Raw genomic sequence first — 23,017 nt, forward strand, 5'->3', positions numbered from 1 at the left:
AGTATTTTAAATCAATGGGATATTATTCATCTATAACAAAAGATAAACTTGAGGCTTTTATAGGTAAATGGATGCAAATAGAGACCATACTCTTAAGTGAAATAAGTTAGACCCTTATGTGTAAACACTATATTGTCTCTGTAGTGTAAGACCCTGAAAGAGTAAATAAAACTGAAACGTCCAGTAGATATTGTGAAAGGGAAAGAAATTGCTTAATAGGAAAGAACAACTGGGATGAGGGAGAGGAGAAAAGAAAGAAGGGAAATATATATATATATACACACACACACAAGATAGCTAAAATAATTGTACTACTAATTTCTATTGGTTTATTGAAAGGAACAATTAATGTTTAATTGTTTGATCAATCTTGCATACCTGTATCTGGTAATCTAAGCAACTACTTTGAAGATACAATAAATAATACAACAACTGTTACTGATTTCCTATCATCATGTTTTGAAATTTTGTATTGTTTTCATAGTTTTTGTGTTGTTTTGTTTCTGTTTTTGTTATTTTGTTTTTGTTCTTTTTTCTTTAAAATAAAAAAAATTAAAATTTAAAAAAAAAATCAATAAGGTGTAGTTTTGCTCCATGACTGACAAATATTCTGGGCAGGACTGATCCAAAAGAAGCGGGGAAGAAAGGCTGATAAGGAAGAGAGCAGATCATGAGGAAGAAATGCCATCAAGCAAGTCCTTGCGTTACGGTTTGTGTGTGGACGTCCCCAGGGCCTCATGCGGTCTTGGGGCAGGCTTCTAGAGTTTGTGATCAATTTATGGTTCAGTGCTGGGATTATGGGTGGAGTGCTACCCCCACCCTGGAGCAGCAGCCTGCGTATATAAGACACGGAGAGAGGCTTGCTCTCTGCTGCTCCGCCCTTTTTTGCTCTTGCTGCTTTTGCTGTTTTCCGCAGGCGTGAACTTCTGCCCTCTGCCGTGTGCTGCTCTGCCTTGGGGTTGCCAAGCATGGACTGAAACCTCCACAAACTGTGAGCTAAATAAACCTTTCGTTCCTCAATTTTGGGTGTTGGGTATTTTTGTCTCAGCAATGAGAGAAAAGTAACCAACACACCACGAAAGTGGTGTAAGTGGATATCTTACAGTGCCTGAGAAGATGAACAGCAGATGGATTCTGCTTTTCAATTAATCAGAAAAAAACTCTTGCCTGTACTTGCATATGTATGATTTATGGTGATTTTGTGGACTACCTGCTTTCCTTTTACCAAATTCCTCTGTAGCTTAAATTAGAGTGCAGGTGTATCTTGAAGACATTGTAGGCTGGGTTTCAGGCCACTGCAATAAAGCAAATATTGCCATAACTGAGTCACACAGTCTCCAAATGCATATAAAAGTTATGTTTACATTCTACTGTAGTCTATTAAATATAATATATCACTTTACAAATATGCATATTGAATGGTTACAGTGTGGTGTTTATACACAATGGAGAACTATTCTTCCATAAAGGATAAACTTGAATATTTGTAGGAAAATGGGCGCACTTTTCTCCCCATGAGGGATGTCATCATTAGCTACTGTAATCATGCATTAATAAGAAATAACAATTGAAGAAACTACATATCTTTGCTTAAAATACTTTATATTGCTAAAAATGCTAATGACCTTCTGAGACTGAGGTAGTCATCATAATTATGCCGGTGAAGGCTCCAGCCTCCATGTTGATGTCTGCGAACTCTTTAGGATGGTGGTTACTGAAGGTTAAGGGTGGCCGTGGCAATTTCCTAAAATAGGAAACAATGAAATTTGCAACATCAAATGCCTCTTCCTTTCATGAGAGATTTCTTTGTAGTATGAGATGTTGTTTGGTAGCATTTTACCCAGGGTCTTGCTGTGTAGTTCGGGCTGGCCTTGAGCTCACTATACAGCCAGGCTGGCCTCAGACTTACTGAAATCTTCTGGCTCAGCCTCCTGAGTGCTGGGATTACAGGCATGCACCATCATGCCTGGCTTGAAATGTATTTCTTAAATAAGATTTGAAAGTCAAAATTACTCCATCCATGGGGTGCGGAATGGATATTGTTAGCAGGCCTGAAAACAACATTAATCTCATTGTCTATTTCTATCAGAGCTCTTGGATGACATGTGCATTATCAATTAGCTGAATATTCTGAAAGGAATACATAGTATTTTTTCTGAGCAGTAGGTCTCAGCAGTGAGCTTAAAATATTCAGTAAGCCGTGTTATAAACAGATTGCTGTCGTCTAGACTTTTTTGTTCTGTCTATAGATCACAGGCAGAGTACATTTAGTATAACACATATAGGATTTTCAGAATGGCCCCAGCGTCAAGTCACCAGCTGTGGTATCCCCTTAACAAGAGTGTTGAGCTGTCTTTTGAAACCCCAGGCAGTAACTTCCTTCTAGCTATCAAAGTCAGAGATGGCATCTTCTTCAAATATAAGGCTGTTTTATCTACATTGATTGTATTTCAGTGCATTGTTTAGCACAGCTATACTTGCCAGTGAGATGTTTTGGACAACTTGCTGCAACCTCTACATCAGCACTTGCTGCTGCACCTTGCATTGTAGGTTATAGAGACGGCTTCTTTTCTCACACCCCATCCACTGAAGTCTGTTAGCTTCAGACTTTGCTTCTCAGCTTTCTTATCTCTGTCACCTTCAAAGAATTGAAGAGAGTTAAGGCTCTTCTGAGGATTAGGCTTTGGTTTAAAGAAATGTTGTGTCTGGATTGCTTTTTTGTCCAGACCACTACAACTTTGTACATATAAGCAACAAGCCTGTTTCATTTGTTTTGTTTGTTTTTCTTCCGGTACCAGGAATCGAACTCACGACCTTGCGCTTGCCGGGCAAGTGCTTTGCCGCTGAGCTAAATCCCCAGCCCCAAGCCTGTTTCATTTTCTTACCATTACTGTGTTCCTTGGAGTAGCACTTTTAATTTACTTCAAGAACATTTTTTTTTCACTCACAACTGCTAACTGGCACAGGAGGCTTACCTTTTGGCTTATCCAACTTCTGAACTGCATTTTCATTAAGCTTAATAATTTCTAGCACTTATTTATTTATTTATTTATCTTTTTGTTTATTGTTACTGGGATTGAACCCTTGAGGACGCACACATAATAAATAAGCAAACACCCATAACACTGACCTAGCATCCCCATCCCTTTTTATTTTATTCTGAAACAGTATCTTGCTAAGTTGTGCAGGCTGGCCTTGAACTTGCAAGCCTCCTGCTTCCGTCTCTTGAGTATGTGGATTATAAATATGTCCCACCACACCTGGCTATTTCTAGATTTTGATTTATTGTGAAAGAGATGCATTTCTTTCTTGCACTTGAACATTTAAAAGTTTCACTTTATAACCACTGTAGGCTCAACTTTAATACTAGGTCTGAGAAAACAGGAAAGCCCAAAGAAAGGGAGAGAGACTAGGCTATAGCCACCTGGTGGAGCAGTTAGAAAACACATACGAATGATGTTCACTTAACTGGGTATGGTTTGTGGCACTCAAACAATTACTGTACCTTTGTAAAATCAAAGATGACTCATTGCTGGGCGTGGTGGTGCATGCCTGTAATCCCAGCACTTGGGAGGCTGAGGCAGGAGGATTGCTATGAGTTTGAGACCAGCCTGGGCTACAAAGTGAGCTCAAGGCCAGTCTGAACTACATAGTGAGACCCTGTCTCAAAAAAAAAAAAAAAAAGATGACTCATTGTAGAATACAATAACAGACATAATAATGGGAAAAATTTTGAAAGTTTTTGAGAATTAAAATATGAGTCAATGCATAAAGTGAGCACCTACTATTGGAAAAACAGAACACAGTATCTGGGAAGCATAAACAAAGTATAAAACAAAGAGCCAGGTGTGGTGGCTCACGCCTGCAACCCCAGTACTCAAGAATCTGAGGAAGGAGGATCAAGACAAACCTGAACTACACAGTGAGACCCTGTCTCAAAAACAAATGCAGAAACAAACACACAAAGTACTACTGTACACTGCTGATTGCAATTAGGATGTTACCACAGTGTACAAGGAAATTCAAGGCTGACAGATGTATTCTGAGGTAACAAACTGAAATACAAAATTGGGACCAAACAAAATGTCCAACAATAGGAGAACTAGTAAATCATGGTGTATTCATATGGTAAAATACTATGTAGCCATTAAACATCATACTTCAGAAGGCATTTTGTGACGTGGGAAGTTGTTCATGATTGAAAGGAGCAGGATATGGGGCTGGGGGTGTAGCTCAGTGACACAGTGCCTGCCTGGCAGGTGCAAGGTCATGAGTTCGATTCCCTGTACCAAAAGAAGAGAAAAGAGCAGGATATAAAAATTGTATGTGATCTAACATCAAGTTTGTTTTTAAAAATACACCATATGGATATTGTGACAGTGGGGTATTGAGATCCCCCAAAACAATTTTATTAGTGCTTATTTGATTTCTCATGCCTGTTAATATTTGTTTTATATAGATAGGTGGTGCATTGGTATTTGTTGCATATATATTTATGATTGTTATCTCTTCCTCTTGGATTATTCCCTTTACAAGGATATGGTAACCTTCTTAATCTCTCTTAATCAGTCTTGGCTTGAAATTCACTTTATCTGCAAATAGAATAGCAACCCCTGCTTTTTTCTGGGTTCCTGTTGCATTGAGTATTGTTTTCTATTCTGTGACTTTCAGTCTCTGAATTTCTTTTTGAATTAAATGTGTTTCTTGTATGCAGCATATTGTTGCATCTTGCTTCTTGATCCATTCTGCCAGTCTGTGTCTTTTGATTGGTGAACTGAGACCATTAACGTTGGTGGTTATAACTGATCTGTACTGACTTGTCCTTGTCATGTTATTTTCATTGTTGGCTCATCCTCTTTTTCCCCCTCGCTCTGTTTAATTGTTACCTTCTCTGGTGGATTCCTTCTGCTGGGGTTCATGGAGTTGTAGTCTTTCTTATCTCTTTCTAGAATGTCCTTCAAAATATTTTAGCGTGCTGGTTTGGTGGTCATAAATTTCCTCAGATATTCTTTGTCATGGAAGTATCTTATTTCTCCATCAGTTTTGAAAGATAGTTTTGTGGGGTATACCAGTCTAGACTGAAGGTTGTTTTCCTTTAGAATTTGAAATCCTTCACTCCAAGCCCTCCTTGGTTGAGGGTTTATGCTGAGAAGTCAGCTGTGATTCTGATGGGCTTTCCTTTATAGGTGATTTGTTTCTTTTCCTTAACAGCTCTTAAGATTCTATTCTTGTACTGAATTACTGCAATCTTGACTATGATATGCCTGGCTGTAGATTTCTTTGATTGTGGCTAATTGGAGTTCTATATGCCTCACTCATTTGTACATCAAATTCTTTTTCTCTACCAGGGAAGTCTGTCATGACATCTGTGAACAGTTTTTTTTTTTTTAATGTCATTTGTGCTGTCTCCTGCCTTTTCACTGACTCCAATTAATCTTGTTATTCTTCTTTGCCTCATCTAGTAGCTGCTGGATTGATTTCTCATGGTCCCTTGCTATTTTTAAATTGTCTTTCTTTTCATGACTGCTAACCACAAGCCTGTCTTCTACATCTGAGATTCCATGCACACACTGGCTTAATCTGCTACAGATACTTTCAATGGAATTTTTATTCTCCTAGATATCTGTTAGAACTGCCTTAGGGGTTCCATTTTTTTCCTATGCCGAGCATTCATGGCTACTATAATTTTCTTAAGCTCCTCTATTTTTCATCTATATCTGCTCTAGAGTCATGACTTTCATTGTGGTTTTCATTGTGGATACCTAGTTATCTGAGAAATTATTTCTGATTTGATTTTTTTCTAGAGCCTCATTCAATTGCTTTGTTGTTACCACTTCAGAGAGGCCACATAGGTAGCTTTCAGATTGTCCCACCGCACAGCCCCCTGGGTTTGCCTTTGGTGAACCAGGTATCTGGGATTGCATCTTATTCAAGTGTCTTATCATTTTCTTTTCTTTTCTTAGTTTAATTCCTGGGGTGATGTTTGTAAATTGCCCATGGTAGATTACTTTATTGCTTAGTATTTTGAACCCTTAGAAAATGACTACTCCTCCAAGGTATCTTCCAGATATAGCTGCTTTTTGGGTTTTGAATCCGTTGCAAGCTCCTACTTCTTCAATTTGTTGGGATTAAACATTGCTGCCTGCTTTGCCTAGCCTCTGGTTTTATGACCCTATACCTCAGAATTTTCTGTGACCCTTAGTCAATCCCAGTCTTGGAATACGAGGAAGAATAGCTGTTTAGAACAATTATGTCACTTTTGGTTATAGTGGTACCATGTGCAATGACCACAGCATCAAACACAGCCTAGAAAATGACAAATGGAGCAAACTATTAATTTGCCACCTTTAACCATATGAACTAGATTTGTGGTTATATAACAAAATATAAAACAAACCAGAAAGTTATACACAGTACACAAGTCCTTAATATGTCAATTTTGTCCTCGGGGTTAAAATTTAAAATGGGTTAGTGAGAATACAGAGAAGTGGAAGAAGAGGAAGAGATTAGAAGTAAGGCTGGAGGACAAAGGGGGATCAAGCTAACTTTGGGAAACTGGTGCAGAGGACTGAAGCGAAAGAAATAAAAAGAAGAACAGAATACAACAACAACCACAAGAGGCTAGAAACTACATTCATACTCACAAAAACAATCAAACAATGAAGGAGAATGAAACAAAAACAAAGAACAAAAAACAAACATAACCCCACAACAATAAATAAACAAATGAGAGAGAGAAGGAAAGGAAAAAGAAAAAGTCCACTTCCAGGTTTGTCTCTTTTGTCACTGGTAGACAGCGTGTGAAGACAGCATCTGATCCATGTTGATTTACCCCAGCAAGCCAGCAGTGGCTTTTTGGTGGAGGGTGGATAACCTCAGCGAGCCTGCACCTTCCGGCTGAAGTCAGGCTCACTCACTGCAGCCGTCAGTGCACCTTCTATGAGCCTGAGCCCAGCTGGGCACCGCTAGATGGAGCCAGCAGCTACTCTGAGTTCTGGGCTCAGCCGTCCCCTCTCCAAGATGGCTCCTGGCCAATCACTGTCCTGGACGGGACCACTGAGCCCTCAGCACTCACCACCAGCTAGTGCAATCCTTCACACCCACTGCTCCCCGCCACTGCTGTGTCTCTCTGTGGAGGCTTTTGGGGTCACCAGCAGTCACCATGTGCCCACAGGTTTGAACCTCTCCTCTCACACAGTGAGTCTGGTCTCAGGGAGAAGGCACTGCTGGCCACCTCCTCCTTCTTTATTGAACTTTTGCTCTTCCCTCTCCATGGGCTTCAGTTTCTTCTGGGTCCAGGGACCCACTTCCTCCCTCTTGTCTTCCTCACATTGCTGTATGCCAGTGTCCGAACGGCAACTCTCAGAGAGGCCCTTTGCTGCTTACTACTCTCCAGCTCGGTGCTTCATCTGTTGAAAGAATACAATTTAGATTTACTTATCCTTTTTCCAGGATATGTTTTAGATTTACCTGTATGTTGGCCAATTTTTTGTTTGTTTGTTTTGGAGACAGGGCCTTGCTCTAAGGTACAGGCTTCCTTGAACTTACTTATGTAGCCCAGACCAACCTCAAACTTGCAGTGATCCAATCTCCTGCCTCAGCCTCCCGAGTGCTGAGATTACCCACCATATGGATATTAAAAAGACTGAAAATAAATGCACTGTAATGGCAACAGTAATGATTTCTGCTTAGTGGATTACAGATTTTTACATTTTTCTATATGTCCAAATTTTATACAATGAATGTTTATTACTTTTATAATCAGAAAATGAAAAACTGGTACAAGTTCACGCAGATACAAATTCATGATCCGGAGCAAAGAAAAAAGTAGATCTAAAAGTGGTCTCCATGGTGTTGGGACATGTGTGTCTTCTCTATTCTCTTATGAGAATTTGTTGACGCGTTGAAATGAAAATGACCACACAGAAGAGCAAAAAAGAATAAATGTTCGCACGAAGGAGAACAGGTGAAGGACTAAATCATATGTTTAGCTCCTTAAACTCCTCTTTTCCCTACCCATATGTGCATATGAAACAATTGATATTTATCTTGAGCACAAAAAGTGAGAGGAAAAAGAAGCCAATTGTTTTTACCAAAAAAAAAATTATCTGTTTAGGAGCAAGAAGGCTTCCTCACTTCTCAGCCTAACATTCTGAGGTTCTGGTACCTGATCTGATCAAATGTTTGAAGACAGTTTGAAGTCAACAAGTTCTACCCAAACCACACAGAATGTTCAGTCTTCTTAGCCTAAGGAGGAGACCTCTTGCACAAAAAAGATCAACAATCCAAGTAGGTGCACACTCATTTCTTGGAATAAGCAACCACACCTTTCTTCCTAAAAGTTGAACGGAATAATCACCTTATAGATTAGGAAACCAGGGGGCAAGAAAGAGAAGAACCAAGAGAGCCAAACACTTGACAACAGATATAATTTGGGGAATAGGGAAATTTGTTTCTAATTAATATATTAAATAAAGGAAGGTTTAAAAAGTCAGTAACCTATAAAATAAGCTAGGCATGGTGGCACACACCTGTAATCCCAGCACTCAGAAGGCTGAGGCAGGAGGATCACTGTGAGTTCAAGATCAGCCTGGGCTACAGAGTGAGCTCAAGGCCAGCCTGAACTGCATAGTGAGAGCCTGTCTCAAAAAGACAAAAAAAAAAGAGGCCAGTAAGCTATAAAATAAGAATTGGATGGAATGAAATAGGGACATTTGTGTAAAAGAACAAATGTAGCTCCTAAAACTTGCAAAATATGATTTCCAAATTTAACAAAAAATTATAATACTTGTAGATAATGTAAACAAGAAATCTAAAATGTTGCGCAAACAACAACACAGGGATGAAAAATAGCTTATAAGGTTCATCATCAGGGCATGCCTGAGGGCCTGGGTTTGATCTCCAGCACATCACCCTCCCCTACAAAAAGGGTTCAGCATTCGTGTTCCAAAAGAGAGAAGAGAAAATGGAGAATAAATGATCAAAGAACAGAACATTTCAATGATTTGTAGAAAGATGAGTTTGCCACACGAGAAACAAAGCAAGATCCATGCTATATACATCATCATGAAGATTCCGGAGGCCAAATACAAAGAGATAATAAAAAGAGGGGGGAGGCTGGGGATTTAGCTCAGTGGCACAGCGCCTGCCTGGCAAATGCGAGGTCGTAAGTTTGATTCCCGGTACCGGAAAAAAAACAAAACCAAAAAAAAAAAAAAGAAGGGAAAGGGAGACAAACAGTCTACAAATAAGGGGATGAGAAGCCAGTTGGCATAAGATTTATCATTAATAATATTCGGTACCAGAAGACAAATTCTGCAAGGTTCTGAGAATTCTAGGTTTGAATGTAGAATTCTGCAGTGGACAAATTAATGTGAAGGCAAAAAAATGTGAAAATTGAAATAAAATTACTGACATTTCATGATTCCTGAGGAAGTTATCTGAGGATGAATGTTTACAAAGCAAAATAAATAAATAGAAAACTGAAAAACATGGTATTCAAAAAGAATTAATCCCAGCAATATAGCTATGCCGTATCATATTGGAGCAGAGCACAGAAGTTTCCAGAAGAGACGTCTTGGGAACAAAGAAGCACATGCTATAAACTATATGACTGAGAGGCTGGACAAATTTGGGGATATGGTGAGAACTATTTGTTTTTTTTTTTTTGATTGGTACACAGTTAGAAACCTGAGAGAAAGAACAGCTGTTCAAGGTGATTCAATGTGAAACAATGATTTTGAGGAAATAATAGTGTATAAAAATCTGTTTGATCTTGCTGCTGAAAGTGGGACAGGGCTGCCATAATGGTCTTCAAGAGAAGCAGGTAAATCCCAACCCCATAGTTGGCTCCGTAGTGAAAAACGTGCACACAAAAATCCTTGTCATTACTTTTCAACTTTTAGGATCAAGTCACAGGAGAGAGAGCGCAATCTTAGTTACAGAAGGAAATGAAGAAACACAGATAATAGCGTATCACAGCATTAGTTATAACAAACATGTGGAAACGCCTAAAATATCTATCAACTGATATGAAGTGAGAAAGAAAAAGTAGAAATATAGATAATGGAATATTATTTTCCAATAAAAAGAAATGAAGTACTGACAGATGTTACACTTGATGGACCTCTCAAAAACATGCTAAGTGAAACAAGTCAGTCACAAAAGATCGCATATGATTGTAGGGCTCTATTTATATCAAGTGTCCACAGTAGGTCAAGACGCCAGGCAGATGGGTGGTTGGTGAGGCTGGAGCTGTGGGGCAGTGAGGGGTGGCTGTAACGGGCACAGAATTTCTCCGTAGGGCAATGAAAATGTTCTAAAGATAGGTTATGGTGGTGGTGGTTCAACTGAAAATACACTAAAAACCACTGAATTATATACTTCACCTTAACCTCACGGTGGGTAAGTTATATCTCACCGAAGCTGTTTTTTTTTTTTTTTTTTTTTTTTTTAAAAAGCTAATGAAAGTTGGGAAGTGGAAAAGGGGCAGAGAGGTGAAAAGAAGACGTAAAGTATTGATGTTCTGTCTTACACGTCAGGGAACTAAGAGACAATGTTGGAGGGAGGCTTCAACGTCTCATTTCAGGTGCAGGGGCTGGGCGGGTAGCGCCCTCTGGTCTTGATCCAGTGGTAGCGCACCTCTGGTCTTGATCCCCACTACCACGGGAGGGGCTGTCAAAGAATGCAAGTGGGAAGTAGTACTAGTGAGATAAGTCTTCGTCATAAGGAGTATATTTGATTTAAAGTGCATAAAAATTAAAACTAGAGATATATACATGTTATTTAAGGTTTTAAATAACATGTCATTACTTAGGATGACTTGTTACTTAGGATGCATCCTAAGTAACAACAAGAGGTGGTCAGCTGACTGTGGGAATGGACGTGGGATAGAGAGGAAGACTACTGTTTCTTTTTTTTTTTTTTTTGGTTTTTGGTTTTTTTTTCCGGTACCGGGAACTGAACTCACGACCTTGCGCTTGCCAGGCAAGTGCTTTGCCGCTGAGCTAAATCCCCAGCCCCGGAAGACTACTATTTCATTAAAGGTCCTTTTGTACTTCATTTTTTTCTTGTTTTGGGCCTGTAGTGTTTTAATGAAAGCAAAACCAAAACATATAGACTATGATTATAAAATTAAGGAAAATAAAGAAAAAGTATGCTAGCTTAAATGAACATAAGTTTAAAATATTTTTAATTACTGATTGAATCCTTGAAAGTTACAGAATACACTAATTAATGTCATGTGACAAAATTTTGAAACAGTATTATGTTCTATAAAGATTTGAACACTGCCACCTTGTGGCAGCAAAAAACAATGTAAAAATTAAGTGTATTATTCATGTGGTTCAGAATTCAAAAGTATTTTCTTAAACACCAAGTGATAAAAGACTCCCTCCAATCTTGTGCTTTACAAATCCAATTTGCTTCTATGGACAATCCAATGTTAACAATACCTTGAGTATATTCTTTCAGAGATATTTTAAGCATAAGTAAATGTGTATCTGAACATCCTTTTAAAATGTATGTTAAAATACCATATACAATTGTGCATTTTGCTTTATCAGTCTCAATATTTTGGAGATGTTCCTATATCAACACAAAAAATGTTTTTATTTTGAAAATAGGTGTAAAATAATCCATTATGAGATTGATTATAAACCACTCGCTACTGATAATTCCAGTTTTTCCATTGTATGTTGCCATGAATAAATTCGCAAGCATATTATTTCATACATTTTAAGGAGGATGCTTTTAAAATAATTTGATAGATTTTATTAAATTTACTTCCACCAGCTGGACGTGATGGTGCACACCTGTAACTTCAGCAGTCTGAGAAGTTGAGGCAGGAGAGTGCAAGTTCCAGCCCAACCTGGGCAATGTAGGGACTTGGTGAGCTCTTGTCCTAAAACAAACTAAACAGGCTGGGGATGCAGCTCTGTGCAGATTCCCAGGACCTCACACGAGAGTAGAGGTGGAAATGAGAGATGGAAGAAGGGAGAGGGCAGAGGGGAGAGGAGGGAGGGAGCAGGGGAGGGAGCAGGAGGAGGAAGCAGGAGAGGAGGAGGAGCAGAGGTGGGTGGGGCCGGGCGGGGCGGGGCGGGGCTAGGCAAAAAGTAGACAAAGAATTTATCTCCATGGTGAGTCTGTGCCAGTCTGCTCTGCAAACAGCAAGGTACGAGAGCACTGCTTCCTCACACCAGTGACGTTTTGTTACCCAGGCTCTTGATCTTTGTCAACGACTAGACTACAAACGGTTTCTTGCAGTTTTAGTTTGAATTTCACTTACTGGGGAGATTGCAGGTTTTCAGACGTAGAGACTGTATTAGTTTGCTAGCACTGCTGTCACAAAATACTGCATACTTGGTGGCTTAAACAACAGAAATTTATTGTCACAGTTCTGGAGCCTGGAAATCGGAGATGAAGGAGCTTTGAGCTTTCTTCGAGCTGCGGTGTGTCCACAGCGATTCTCCCCTAGCTTCTGATGGGTTGCTGGCGATCAGTGGCTTTCCTTGGCTTGTAGAAAAATCACTCCGATTACCGACTCCGTCTTCACATGGCATTCTGTGTGTGTGTGTGTGTGTGTGTGTGTGTGTGTGTGTGTGTGTGCGTGTCTGTTCCCAAATCTCTCCCTTTTCTAAGGACACCAGTCCTAGGATTTGGGTCCACTTCATTGATTTCATTAGTTACATTCTGAGGGTTAAACTTCAGCATTCGGCTTTTAGGGGAACAGAAGCCAACCCGTAAGAGCCACTTCCATGCTGTTAACTCTGTCCCTGTATTTCATCTAGTTTTGCACTGAGCCTCTTAAAACTGATTTGTAGGAGTTTTCCTGTTAGAAAATTGGCCCTTTGTATTAAGTGACTAGAAACACTCTTTTAGGCTAGGTGTAGCTTAGTGCTGAAGTGCTTGCCTACTACACGTGATGTCCTGGGTTCAATCTCTAGCTCCATCCCACCCCCCAAGCTTTGTTTTTTGTTTTTTTTTGGAGACAAGGTCTCATATGTGGTTTAGGCTGGCCTTGAACTCACATGAAGATTTTCCTGCAAGAACTTTTATTTGTTTATGTTAGTGAATTTATCAATTTATTTCTAGCTTCTGAGTTTTACACATGCCCACAAAGATCTTTCCCCACTTTGCAGCTATATAAAAATTATCCCAGGGCGTTCAAGTATTACTTTTATAGATTTAGTGTTCATTTTTTGTTTTTTGAGACAGGGTATTTCTGTGTAGTTCAGGCTGGCCTTGAACTCACTTTGTAGCCCAGACTGGCCTCGAACTCACAGTGATCCTCCTGCCTCAGCCTCCTGAGTGTTGAGATTACAGATGTGTGCCACCATGCCCGGCTTTACTGTTCATTTTTATTTTTATTCATTGGATTTTTCCCTGATATAAAGCCAGGAGATGTAAAGTCAGCTTTCTTTCTGGATGGCTCATCTGACTTTCGTTACTATTTCCCGAATCTTTCCTCTGTTGATGTTACCTCTCGTATACATCCCTACAATTGTTTGGGTCCACTCAATTTAAAAAAATGTCTCTAGAACTCTGGGGATAGCTCAGGGGTACATAGTGCCTGACTACCACGGTAAGGCTTTGAGTTCACCCCAGGTCCCCTCCAAAAGGCTCTAGCAAATTTTATTGAGCCAATTCCACACTGTTGTAACTACTGATTTGGACTTGCTCTTTTTCAGAATTTTCATGAATATTCCTTTTTTTTTTTAAAGTTCAACTTGGAAGAACTGACCTACTCATTAAATGTTTTAAGAAAACTGTGTAACTTTTAATTCCAGTCTCCAGTTATGTTCAACTGTAGCATTTAATTTAGTTATTCTGCAGCACCGGGTAACTTTCTGATTTTTCCTATTCCAGATTGTAATATAAATGGAATCATACTGTATAAATTAAATCTGGCTTATTACAGCTAACAAACATGCATTTGAATGCATTCATGTTGCCAGCTTTTTACTGATAAGGATAATCAGTTAGGTGGACATACTAGTTTACTCACCAACTGCAAGAACTTTGTTTGCTGTTGGGATTATAAATAACGCAGCTATAAGCATTCACACACAGGTGTTCACGTAGACAAAATTTCATTTCACTCAAGTAGATATCTAGGATAAGCATTGCTGGTTGCAGGATAAAGCACATGTTTAATTTTTTTTTTTTTTTTTTTGTACTGGGAATTGAACTCAGGACCTTGTGCTTGCCAGGCAAGCACTTATGCCACTGAGCTATATCCCCAGCCCCCACATACTTAATTTGATAAGAAATTGGAAAATTACTTTCCAAAGAGCCTGGGCATTCCACTAGCAATGTATGAGAATTCCATTTGTTCTGCATCTCTGTCAGCATTTGGAATTGTCACTTTTAAAAATTGAGCCATTCTAATGTGGTATCTCATAGCTTTTATTGCATTTCTCTCATGATGATGAGCTTCATATAAAACATATGAAAAATGTATTTGCCATTACATATTGCCTCATATGTGCTAGACAAGTGCTCTACGAATGAGCTACACTCCCAGCTCTTTTTACATTTTATTTTGCTAAATTGCCCAGGGTATCCTACAATTCGTAATCCTCCTGCCTCAGTCTCCTGTGAGCTAAGATGACAGGTATATGTGCCACCATGTCCAGCTTTATGTCTGTTCAAAATTTTGTTCCTTTTCAGTTGGGTTGTTTTTTAATTACTGCATTTTAAGAATTTATGTCCTGAGATTACAATGAGGTTGGAGACATAACTCCGTGGTAAAGTACTTGCCTAGCATACGCAAGGTACCGGGACAGGTCTCCAACACTGCCCAGAAAAGGAACAGGTGCGGAGGGAGGGAAGGGGGAGAGAGAGGGGAGGGAGGGAAGGAGAGCGAGGGAGAGAAGGAGAGGGGAGAGAGAGAGAGAGAGATTACACTGGTTCCTGCAGTAGTGTTTACCTTCTATCCTAGTCTGGAGCATTTCCTATGAAGTTCTTCCTCGGATAAAACTTCTCCTGTAGAGTACTTGCCTGTCTCCTGCATGGTACACATGCACACACACTGCTGTGGAAGCGGCTTGTCGGGACTGCTCTGAAGCAGCCGCGTGTCGGGAGCGCAAGGCCAGGACGCACAGTAGGAGCCGGTCCTCAAGGGCCACTGGGCTCCAGTGCTGAGTTACAAAAACGCCCACCTAGAACCCACAAGGGCCTTCCGGCCCCAACAGTCCTGTGTCATCACCACGGTCTTAACAGCAAAGCTACTGCTGCTATGTTGTTTATGTGGCTCAGCTCTAGTGCGCAAAACAGGGCAATGGAGAGTGGGTTTGGGACAATAACATGATGGGCACGCTGCGCAACGTTTTTAGTTATCTCTTCTCCATTTCAGGACCCACCCTTCGCTCGTGGCCAGCTGCTCTGACATCTTCCGAACCGGTCTCCCTGCCTCTACTCATCTCCCTGAGACGTATCCTCAACAGCGACAGATTTACTGACAAGTCCGAACTGACAATTACATCCTCCCACTTGAGAGTCCTAAGGGGAAGGAGGTCCTGCTCTTCCGGGAGATTTGCTACCATTTCCTCGGCCTCGCTCTGGGGCAAAGCACCCACCCTCCTCACGAATCTACGCCCCCATTAAAGAATATCCGCACTTTGTTCCAGGCAATGTTATTTGCTTCCTGCTATGGTCTAGTAATGGGGAATTTTAATTGTGAGTTTCAGTGTGCTCTAATGAAAAAGAATGTAATTCTATGTTTTTGTTTTGTTCTGTGGTTCTCCTCAGGACCTTGCACTTGCCAAGAAGGAATTCTACTGAGCTACACCCCAGACCAACATTTTCTTTCTTGCACTGCTGGGGTATTGAGAGCTTATAATACATTATATAAAAAGTGGCTGAAAAGCCAGGGCATCTGAAACAGAGCCGTGTCATGTGTATGATAAATGCCTACAGCAGAAGGCAGGCAGAGACTAAACATTAATAATTTTGTCTTAATCCAAGAAGACTGGAACACTGAATACTTCCCTTAAGGAATTCATTTTCTGGGCCAGGGTCCAGGCTAGCCTGGAAATCATGATCCTCCTGCCTCAGCTTCTTGAGTGCTGGGATTGCAGGTATGCAACACTGTATCAAGCAAGAATTATGTTTTAAAAGGTGATAATAGTACTGTCCTTAAGCTAAGCAAATCTTAGAATTTTAAAGGTATATAATGAAATGTTTGGGGTTCACAGCAATCCAAGGGGGGTAGGAAAGGTAGATGGGCCAGAGCTAAAACAAGATTGGTTATGTGTTGATGACGGCTGAAGGTGGGTGATGCGCACAGGATTTCACCCCTAATGTCGCACACGTTGAGATTCTGAATAATTAAATCAAAAGGAAAAAAGACGTGTTTTTACGTAAGAGCTGTGAGAAGATGTGAAAACAGAAATGCCGGCACCTAGCCTCAGACTCCATCTTGGAAAGATCACCCTGCCTCCCACGTCGAGATCAGCCTGGAAAGGCCGGAACGGCTTGGAAGGTGATCTTAACAGAATTTCAGGGGTTCAGGGAGACACGGTAACGCCAAGGAAGGAGAAACGGAAGGAAGTGCATGGATGCAAGAGCCGTTCTTGAGAACACTGGGGGGCGACAGTCACAGAGGCAGGACCATGTCTGTGGGAAGGAGAGGAAGGCCACGGGCGTGGGTTTGCACAAGCTGGCTTGCGGCTGCTTTCCAAACGCCCGCGTGGGAACTTCCTGAAGGCAGCATGGGGATTTCAGAGAACGCCCGCGGCCAGCCGGAGGTTAGCGGTACATCATAATCGCTGAAGTCGGTCCCGTTTATTTTTGTGTAAGATAAAGGGAGTTGGGTGTGAGAAGAGAACCTTACACTGAGACTTAAACTTTTCATGACCAGGGAGAAGGACATACTAGAAAAGACAGAATACTAGGTAAATTCCTGGGGGCATAGGGAGTTGGCAGAAGCGAGGATAGTGTGAAAAATTAGAAGAGAACGGCACGCTCTCCGAATGTTTGAGCTCTGCCAATCACTACCACAATCACAACATACTTGTGACTTTTCAAGAGCGTCCGAGAATGATGGGCAAACTATGAAATAGGCGAGTAGGATCTGCACAACTGAGGAAAACAAGCAGCCCTGTAAGAGCTCTGGTCGTGACGATTAAGTGGAGATGGGGCAGGACCTGGACGAGAAGGTAGCGCTTTCTCAAGACGAAGAGCTCCGAGAGCGTGCAAATGTTAGGGGAGGCGTCAGACGGACAGGGCACAGGTGCACACGAGGAGAATAGTGCTAAGGGTTCCTGGGAAGCAGCAGCAGACGGGAACTAAGACAGCGCTGCCTTGTTGTGAAGAGAAGATACATCTTTCAATGGAACAGGGACTCGGTAAGTGCTCTCAGGTTTCTAAGCAGGAAGTGCACTGGTTTTTCTTGTCACCTCTCGCTGAAAGAGGAGAGATCGTTTTCTAACGGTGAGGTGAATGCAGGGATTAGAGGTCTGAAAGAGTACGTCTGAATAGTTGAAGTACAGCGTTAAGTCTAAATTTTGGGGGGTGCTTCATCAAATATGGAGTGTAGTGTTTAACCTGTTACCATGTATCTATCGTTGCTTTTCCTTATTTGTTCATTTATTTATCCACTAATGACTGTTTCTCCCAGTAAACTAAACTGACAGCTAGCACATTTTAATTGGCTGTTTCCCTAAACTCCTTGCCAACCAAACCTGGGCCCTCCAGCACTGACAAATGTCAAAACGAGTAAAACTTCCGTATTTATTTGCAGCAAACCTTAAAGCAAACTTCTCTTAGGTGCTAATGTTTACTGTGTTCCTGAGATTATTCTGTGTGAACTGAACCCACGTGGTTACTCTCTGAACAGGTTTAAGCCACACCATCACCCAGGGAAGTACACAGAGGTGAAGTAGCTTTGTAAGGTCCCATAGGAGCAGCAGCACAGCCAACGAGTGAAGGCAGACAATCTACCCCAGGGTCGCTGCATGAGTTGTGGTGGGGCCTCTGCAACAACCACGAGCAAAAGAATGGATAAAAACACTAGTTATGGGAATATTACTTAGAATGGGACTAAACGAAACCGAGGGCATGTCTCATGTTCACTTCCACTTCTTTCCATCAACTAAAATGTATAATTGCTATTCAGGCAAAAGAAAACTTACACAATTATGTGCTTATCTAAACCAATGAACACTGCAACATGAATAAACCAAAGCATGCTCATAACTTCATACTATAGCTGACTGACCAAACGAGCGTAACTTACCTTTACGGTTCAGTTATTTTCTTTGTATAAACATTCATAGAATCATTTCAATAAGGTATGTATTCCCCCAAAATGAATTTTATCAGTAGTGTTAGGGGACTTTAGGTCATCTCCACTTCAGTTTCTAAAAGCGTTATTTAGAAAACACATAAGAACCTATTTCCACATTTTACAGATGTTAGACACTCAGATCTGATGGGGTGTTAAAGCATCAAAAGTGAGGAAAAATTAGGAGCATTAGTCTGCAAGGAACAAGCTATCTTTCCTCCCTTTTGAAAGCCTCCTAGACTTCAGATGCAATGAGGAAGACTTCCAATGGAAACTTTTCAAGGTAGTCACTACAATCAGTTCATCTGAGAAGTTGCATCATTATCACAAAAGTTTATTGAGTACCCATAGAACTCACGGCACCTTGACGGTGTTTACAGAGCTTTGCTTATATGCTGTCCTTGCCCGTTAAGGAGCTTACAATCTAGTGGAGAGAGACGGAAAAACGCAGTGTGATAGAGCAATGAGTGAACAGACACTAGAGACTGGAAAGAATTCCATAAATGTAAAACATCTCCTGCGAAGTGAGGGTTAACGGGGATGGCAAGGATGGCTGACAGACTCAGGCATATCCCTTTTCTTGAGAGATACTTACTCAAGGGACCTATGAAGTTGAAAAAAACCAGGATGCAAACAAGACACGTTCTGCTGCCTCTGGCTCCCTGCAGCCGGGAGAATGAGGAAGACAGGACAGAGGTAACGGGAAGCAAAATTTCAGTACTCTTCGCATGTCCGAGTCGGCTGACTAGAACAAAGCTACTGATTTCGGTAACTTGCTGTAGACAATCCTCAACAAGTTCAAATGTGGGCTGAGCTGTTTCTCTGCACCGGTTCTGTGTACACCTATAAGCTTCAACTGAAACATTAAGATGACCAAAACCACCCGTCAGTTAAAGATCCCTGGTCTGGGTACACAGACGTGGGGGACTTTCAGTTACATGGGCAGCACGCTTTGAACACTCCACTGGGAGCCACTGCGTTTGTGCAGAATACACCCGTTTATGGAGGAAGCACATGAGCAGACTGCTGGAGGTCAGCTGCATTTTGAGGTGAATGGACGGGCAAGCTTTCAGAACAGGAATTACGGGAAAATGACTTTGATCCCACCCAGTTATGGGTCAAAATGTTAAGAGAACTCCCTCTCTAGCCTAGCCACTGTTCCTAGTGTAGAAAGGGTCTCAGGATGCAGCTCCACAGTAGAGTGTGTACTTAGTGTGCAAAAAGCCAGGTAGATTTTCCTTGATTTTTCCTCCTAAACTCCTAGCTTCACCCCTGCCCCAATGTAGGTTTCTCAAATATCATTAAATGTAGAGATCACGCTTCTGCCTTTACTTGCAGCAAACTTTAAAGGGAACTTTGCTTAGCTGGTTCCTAGGATTACTCTGTGCGCATATACACACACACACAAAAGCAACTATGCAGGATCTGCAAAGGTGGCTCACAGAGCTCAAAACTTAGCAATGGAGCACAGGGCACTGGAGGCATTACTGGAAGGAAACGAAATCAAGTGACCCACAGAAGCTTGTGGGTTTATTACTGAAGCGCCCTCCCCCAGTACTGGGGGCTGCAACCAGCACCTTCACTTTGAGCCGCATCCTAGCCCTTTGAACAGGGTCTCGCTAAATCACCCAGGCTGAGCTTGAAGTTGGGACTCTCCTGTCTCAGCCTCCCAGAATGCCAGGATTCCATGCCAGTGGACATTACTTGTTTCAGGGTAAAACAGGCTAGAGTAAATCTTTCGTAAAATTAAAGGAACCACGGCCAAGGAATCAGCCAACTATTGCCATGATCTGACACGAGCTGAGTGCTGCCTGAGGCTTCATGTGTTGTAATTTCACTGAGGTATTAAGAGGGTGGAAACAAACTGTTGGGAGGGCAGTGATATGGAAATGATTAGGGCTACACAAGGTCACTAGAGGAGTCCCCACGATTAAATTCCTGCGTCTCTGTAAGAGGGAGAGAGCAGATGCACATAGGTACGTCCTGTCTCTCACCGCGTGACACTGGGCCACCACAGGACTCTGCCCGCAAGGACACCACCAGACGTGGCCCCATGACCTTCAGTCAGAACTCTGACCCAAAATAAACCTTTAAAAAACTTATCCAATGTGAGGTATTCAATTATCAATAGCAACAACAGGGACAAAACAGAATACGGCTATATAAATCAGAAGTAAAATACAATCAAGGAAAAGGGGATTTATGTTTGAAAAGTAATAGGGAAAAAAAGTAGAGGTAATAGGATACCTTTACGAAGAATGAAGGACGGACTGTCTGGAAAGGACTGTCTGGAAAGGCTAAGGACCTGGTTGCGGGCAGCATAGACACAAGATACAGGAACTGGGGCAAAGAGCACAGAAGCGATACAGGAATGCTGCAGTCCTACGGCAGGAGGTAGGTCAGACTTCTCTTCACTCAGCTGCTCTTACACAGAGTAGTAGCTATCAAAGTTTTTCATCTGTCCTAAGAAGTAAATTGCACTATGGAACCAGATGTGGTGGCTCATGCTGTAGTGCAGTACTGGGGAGGCTGAGGCAGACTCACTTGAGCTCAGGAAAGAGGCCGCTTGGACAATGGTCAGACACCCTCTCGAAAAACAAAAGAAGCCCTGCAGCGGTCAATGTGAATCTTAGTTTGACTTAAAAGACATTTACACACCAATCTTACTGACAACTTTATTTTTTCAGACAGGGTCTCATTACGCAAGTCCAAGCTGGCTTCAACTCAAAATCCTCGTCTCAGCCTCCGGAGTGCTGCGATTGCACGTATGTGCACCAGGCACAATCTTACTACCGTATTTTTGAAGACCTTTTGGTGGTGCTCAGGATCGAACTGAAGGTCTCATGCGTGCTAGGCAAGCACTCTACCAAGCTATATTCCCACCCCTAAAAAAAAACCTCAAAAGTTGGTTCATATATTAATTTAAACATTTTTTTTTAAGTGTTCAATGTTACACGCATGGATTTTGCTAGTATTTGCAATATTAGATCAGAATGTCGGTAAAATTTCCCCCTCCATCCTATTAAACTTGCTTCTATTTAACGAATGTAAGCAGTCAGAAGTAAAATAGGTATAAGAACACTCATATCTAGGCCTTCAGAGTAATCAAGAGCAACTCTAACTGAAATTTATTTTTTTGTCTTTTCAAGACAGGGTCTCACTATGCAGTTCAGGCTGGTCTTGAGTTCACTTTGTAGCCCAGGCTAGCCTCAAACTTGCAACAATCCTCCTGCCTCAGCCTCCCGAGTGCTGGGATTACAGACATGCACCACAATGCCCAGCCTCTAACTGAAATTTTACACGTAAAATTGCCTTTTCCTAAAGGGAAACAGGCCTGTTTATAGATAGGATAGGGAAGGCTGCGGAAACTTTTTTGCACTGGTTCACCACTAAGAGTTCTTGGTAAAGTGGAAGCACTGCAGTTTCAGAATAGAGACTTGGACCTCACCTGGCCCTTAACAGCTGTGTGACCTTGGGCTAGTCACCTTGACCACTCTATCATTCGAAGGGGGGGGCTGGGTCGGATCACACGTACTCTGTAACCCACAGACTCCCACAAATCCACTCACAGAATTTTATGGAAACTGTATGTATATGCACTCTTGGAGGGAAACTGGTTCAGTTTTCATTACTTTCCATAGGTGACTTTGATCCAGAAATGAGCTGTATTATATATGAAGTCCTCACTTCTAAACTGCTCCAGTTCTAAATACTTATATCCCCTCATGTTAGAATACTGAAGTTTCCCAATATTCCCTGGCATATCTACCCTGTATAACTCCCTCCCTTGAATACGAGCAAGATCTGTGACGATCATGAATATAACTAAGCCACGTGGCTGGGCTAGAATGCAGGCTGGGTGAAGGGATTTTGCAGGTACAGTTAAGGTACCCATTGAGTTTGGCTTTGGGTTAATCAAAAGGGAAATTATTCTGGGGATGAAAGGCCTGAACTACTCAGCTGAGCCCTTTAAAAGGATATGGGCCATCCCTGAGATCAGAAATTTTCCTGCTGGCATTGAAAAAGCAAGCTGCTGTGAGTTCTGCACCTGCAAGGAAATGGGTTCTGCCGTACAGGCACAAAGAGCCCCAGATTCCAACACTGCAGCTCTGGCTGACACCGGGACTGCTGTCTTGTCAGGCCCCGAACAGAGGGTCTACTAAGCTGTTACTGCACTCCCTGACTCCAAAACTGAAATAAGGAGTACCTGTCAGGATTGAGGTAATTTGTTATACAGTAATTAGTCTTAAAAGCCAAAACTTAAGTTTAATTTCTGTAACTGCTATAAGACAGACTTGCTATGAAGTTCAGGCTGGCAACTATGTGGCCCAGGCTAGCTTCAAACTTAATGGGGATCTTCCTGCCTCAGCCTCCTGAGTGCTGGAATTACACACATGCACCACTACAGGAGGCCACTATTGAGGAAACTGAGGCAATGAAAAATTGGAAAGGTGTCCCACACATTACATCAGTGCTACAATAAACCCAGTCATTTTACAAAGCAGTTACACCTTTAAAGAAACACACAAAAAAACTATGAATTGCAGTCAAGGTAAGACAAGTGCTATTACCTGTCCCCAGCCTCTTCCAGATGTATTCTTTTTTGTGTGTGTGCCGGGAATTGAACTCAGGACCTTGTACTTGCCGGGCAGGCACTTATGCTGCTGAGCTATATCCCTGGCTCTCAGATGTACTTCTAATGACTGGCTGATCACTTCAACTACAGGAAAT

The 23,017-nt window shown here is 41.5% G+C and overlaps 1 protein-coding gene across 1 annotated transcript in view; it reads left to right on the forward strand.

Annotated features, from left to right (window-relative positions):
• Positions 1 to 15,628, forward strand: part of LOC102005196 — a gene marked incomplete at its 5' end in the record, with an annotated part of 44,459 nt that extends 28,831 nt beyond the window's left edge. The window contains 1 exon segment of the mRNA XM_013518600.1: positions 15,356 to 15,628. Coding sequence (XP_013374054.1) covers positions 15,356 to 15,461 — 106 coding nt within the window.
• Positions 15,629 to 23,017: the final 7,389 nt, after the last annotated feature.

This window comes from Chinchilla lanigera, unplaced genomic scaffold (assembly GCF_000276665.1).
Source record: "Chinchilla lanigera isolate Chin_1 unplaced genomic scaffold, ChiLan1.0 scaffold00047, whole genome shotgun sequence".
Classification (NCBI taxonomy): Eukaryota; Metazoa; Chordata; class Mammalia; order Rodentia; family Chinchillidae; genus Chinchilla; species Chinchilla lanigera.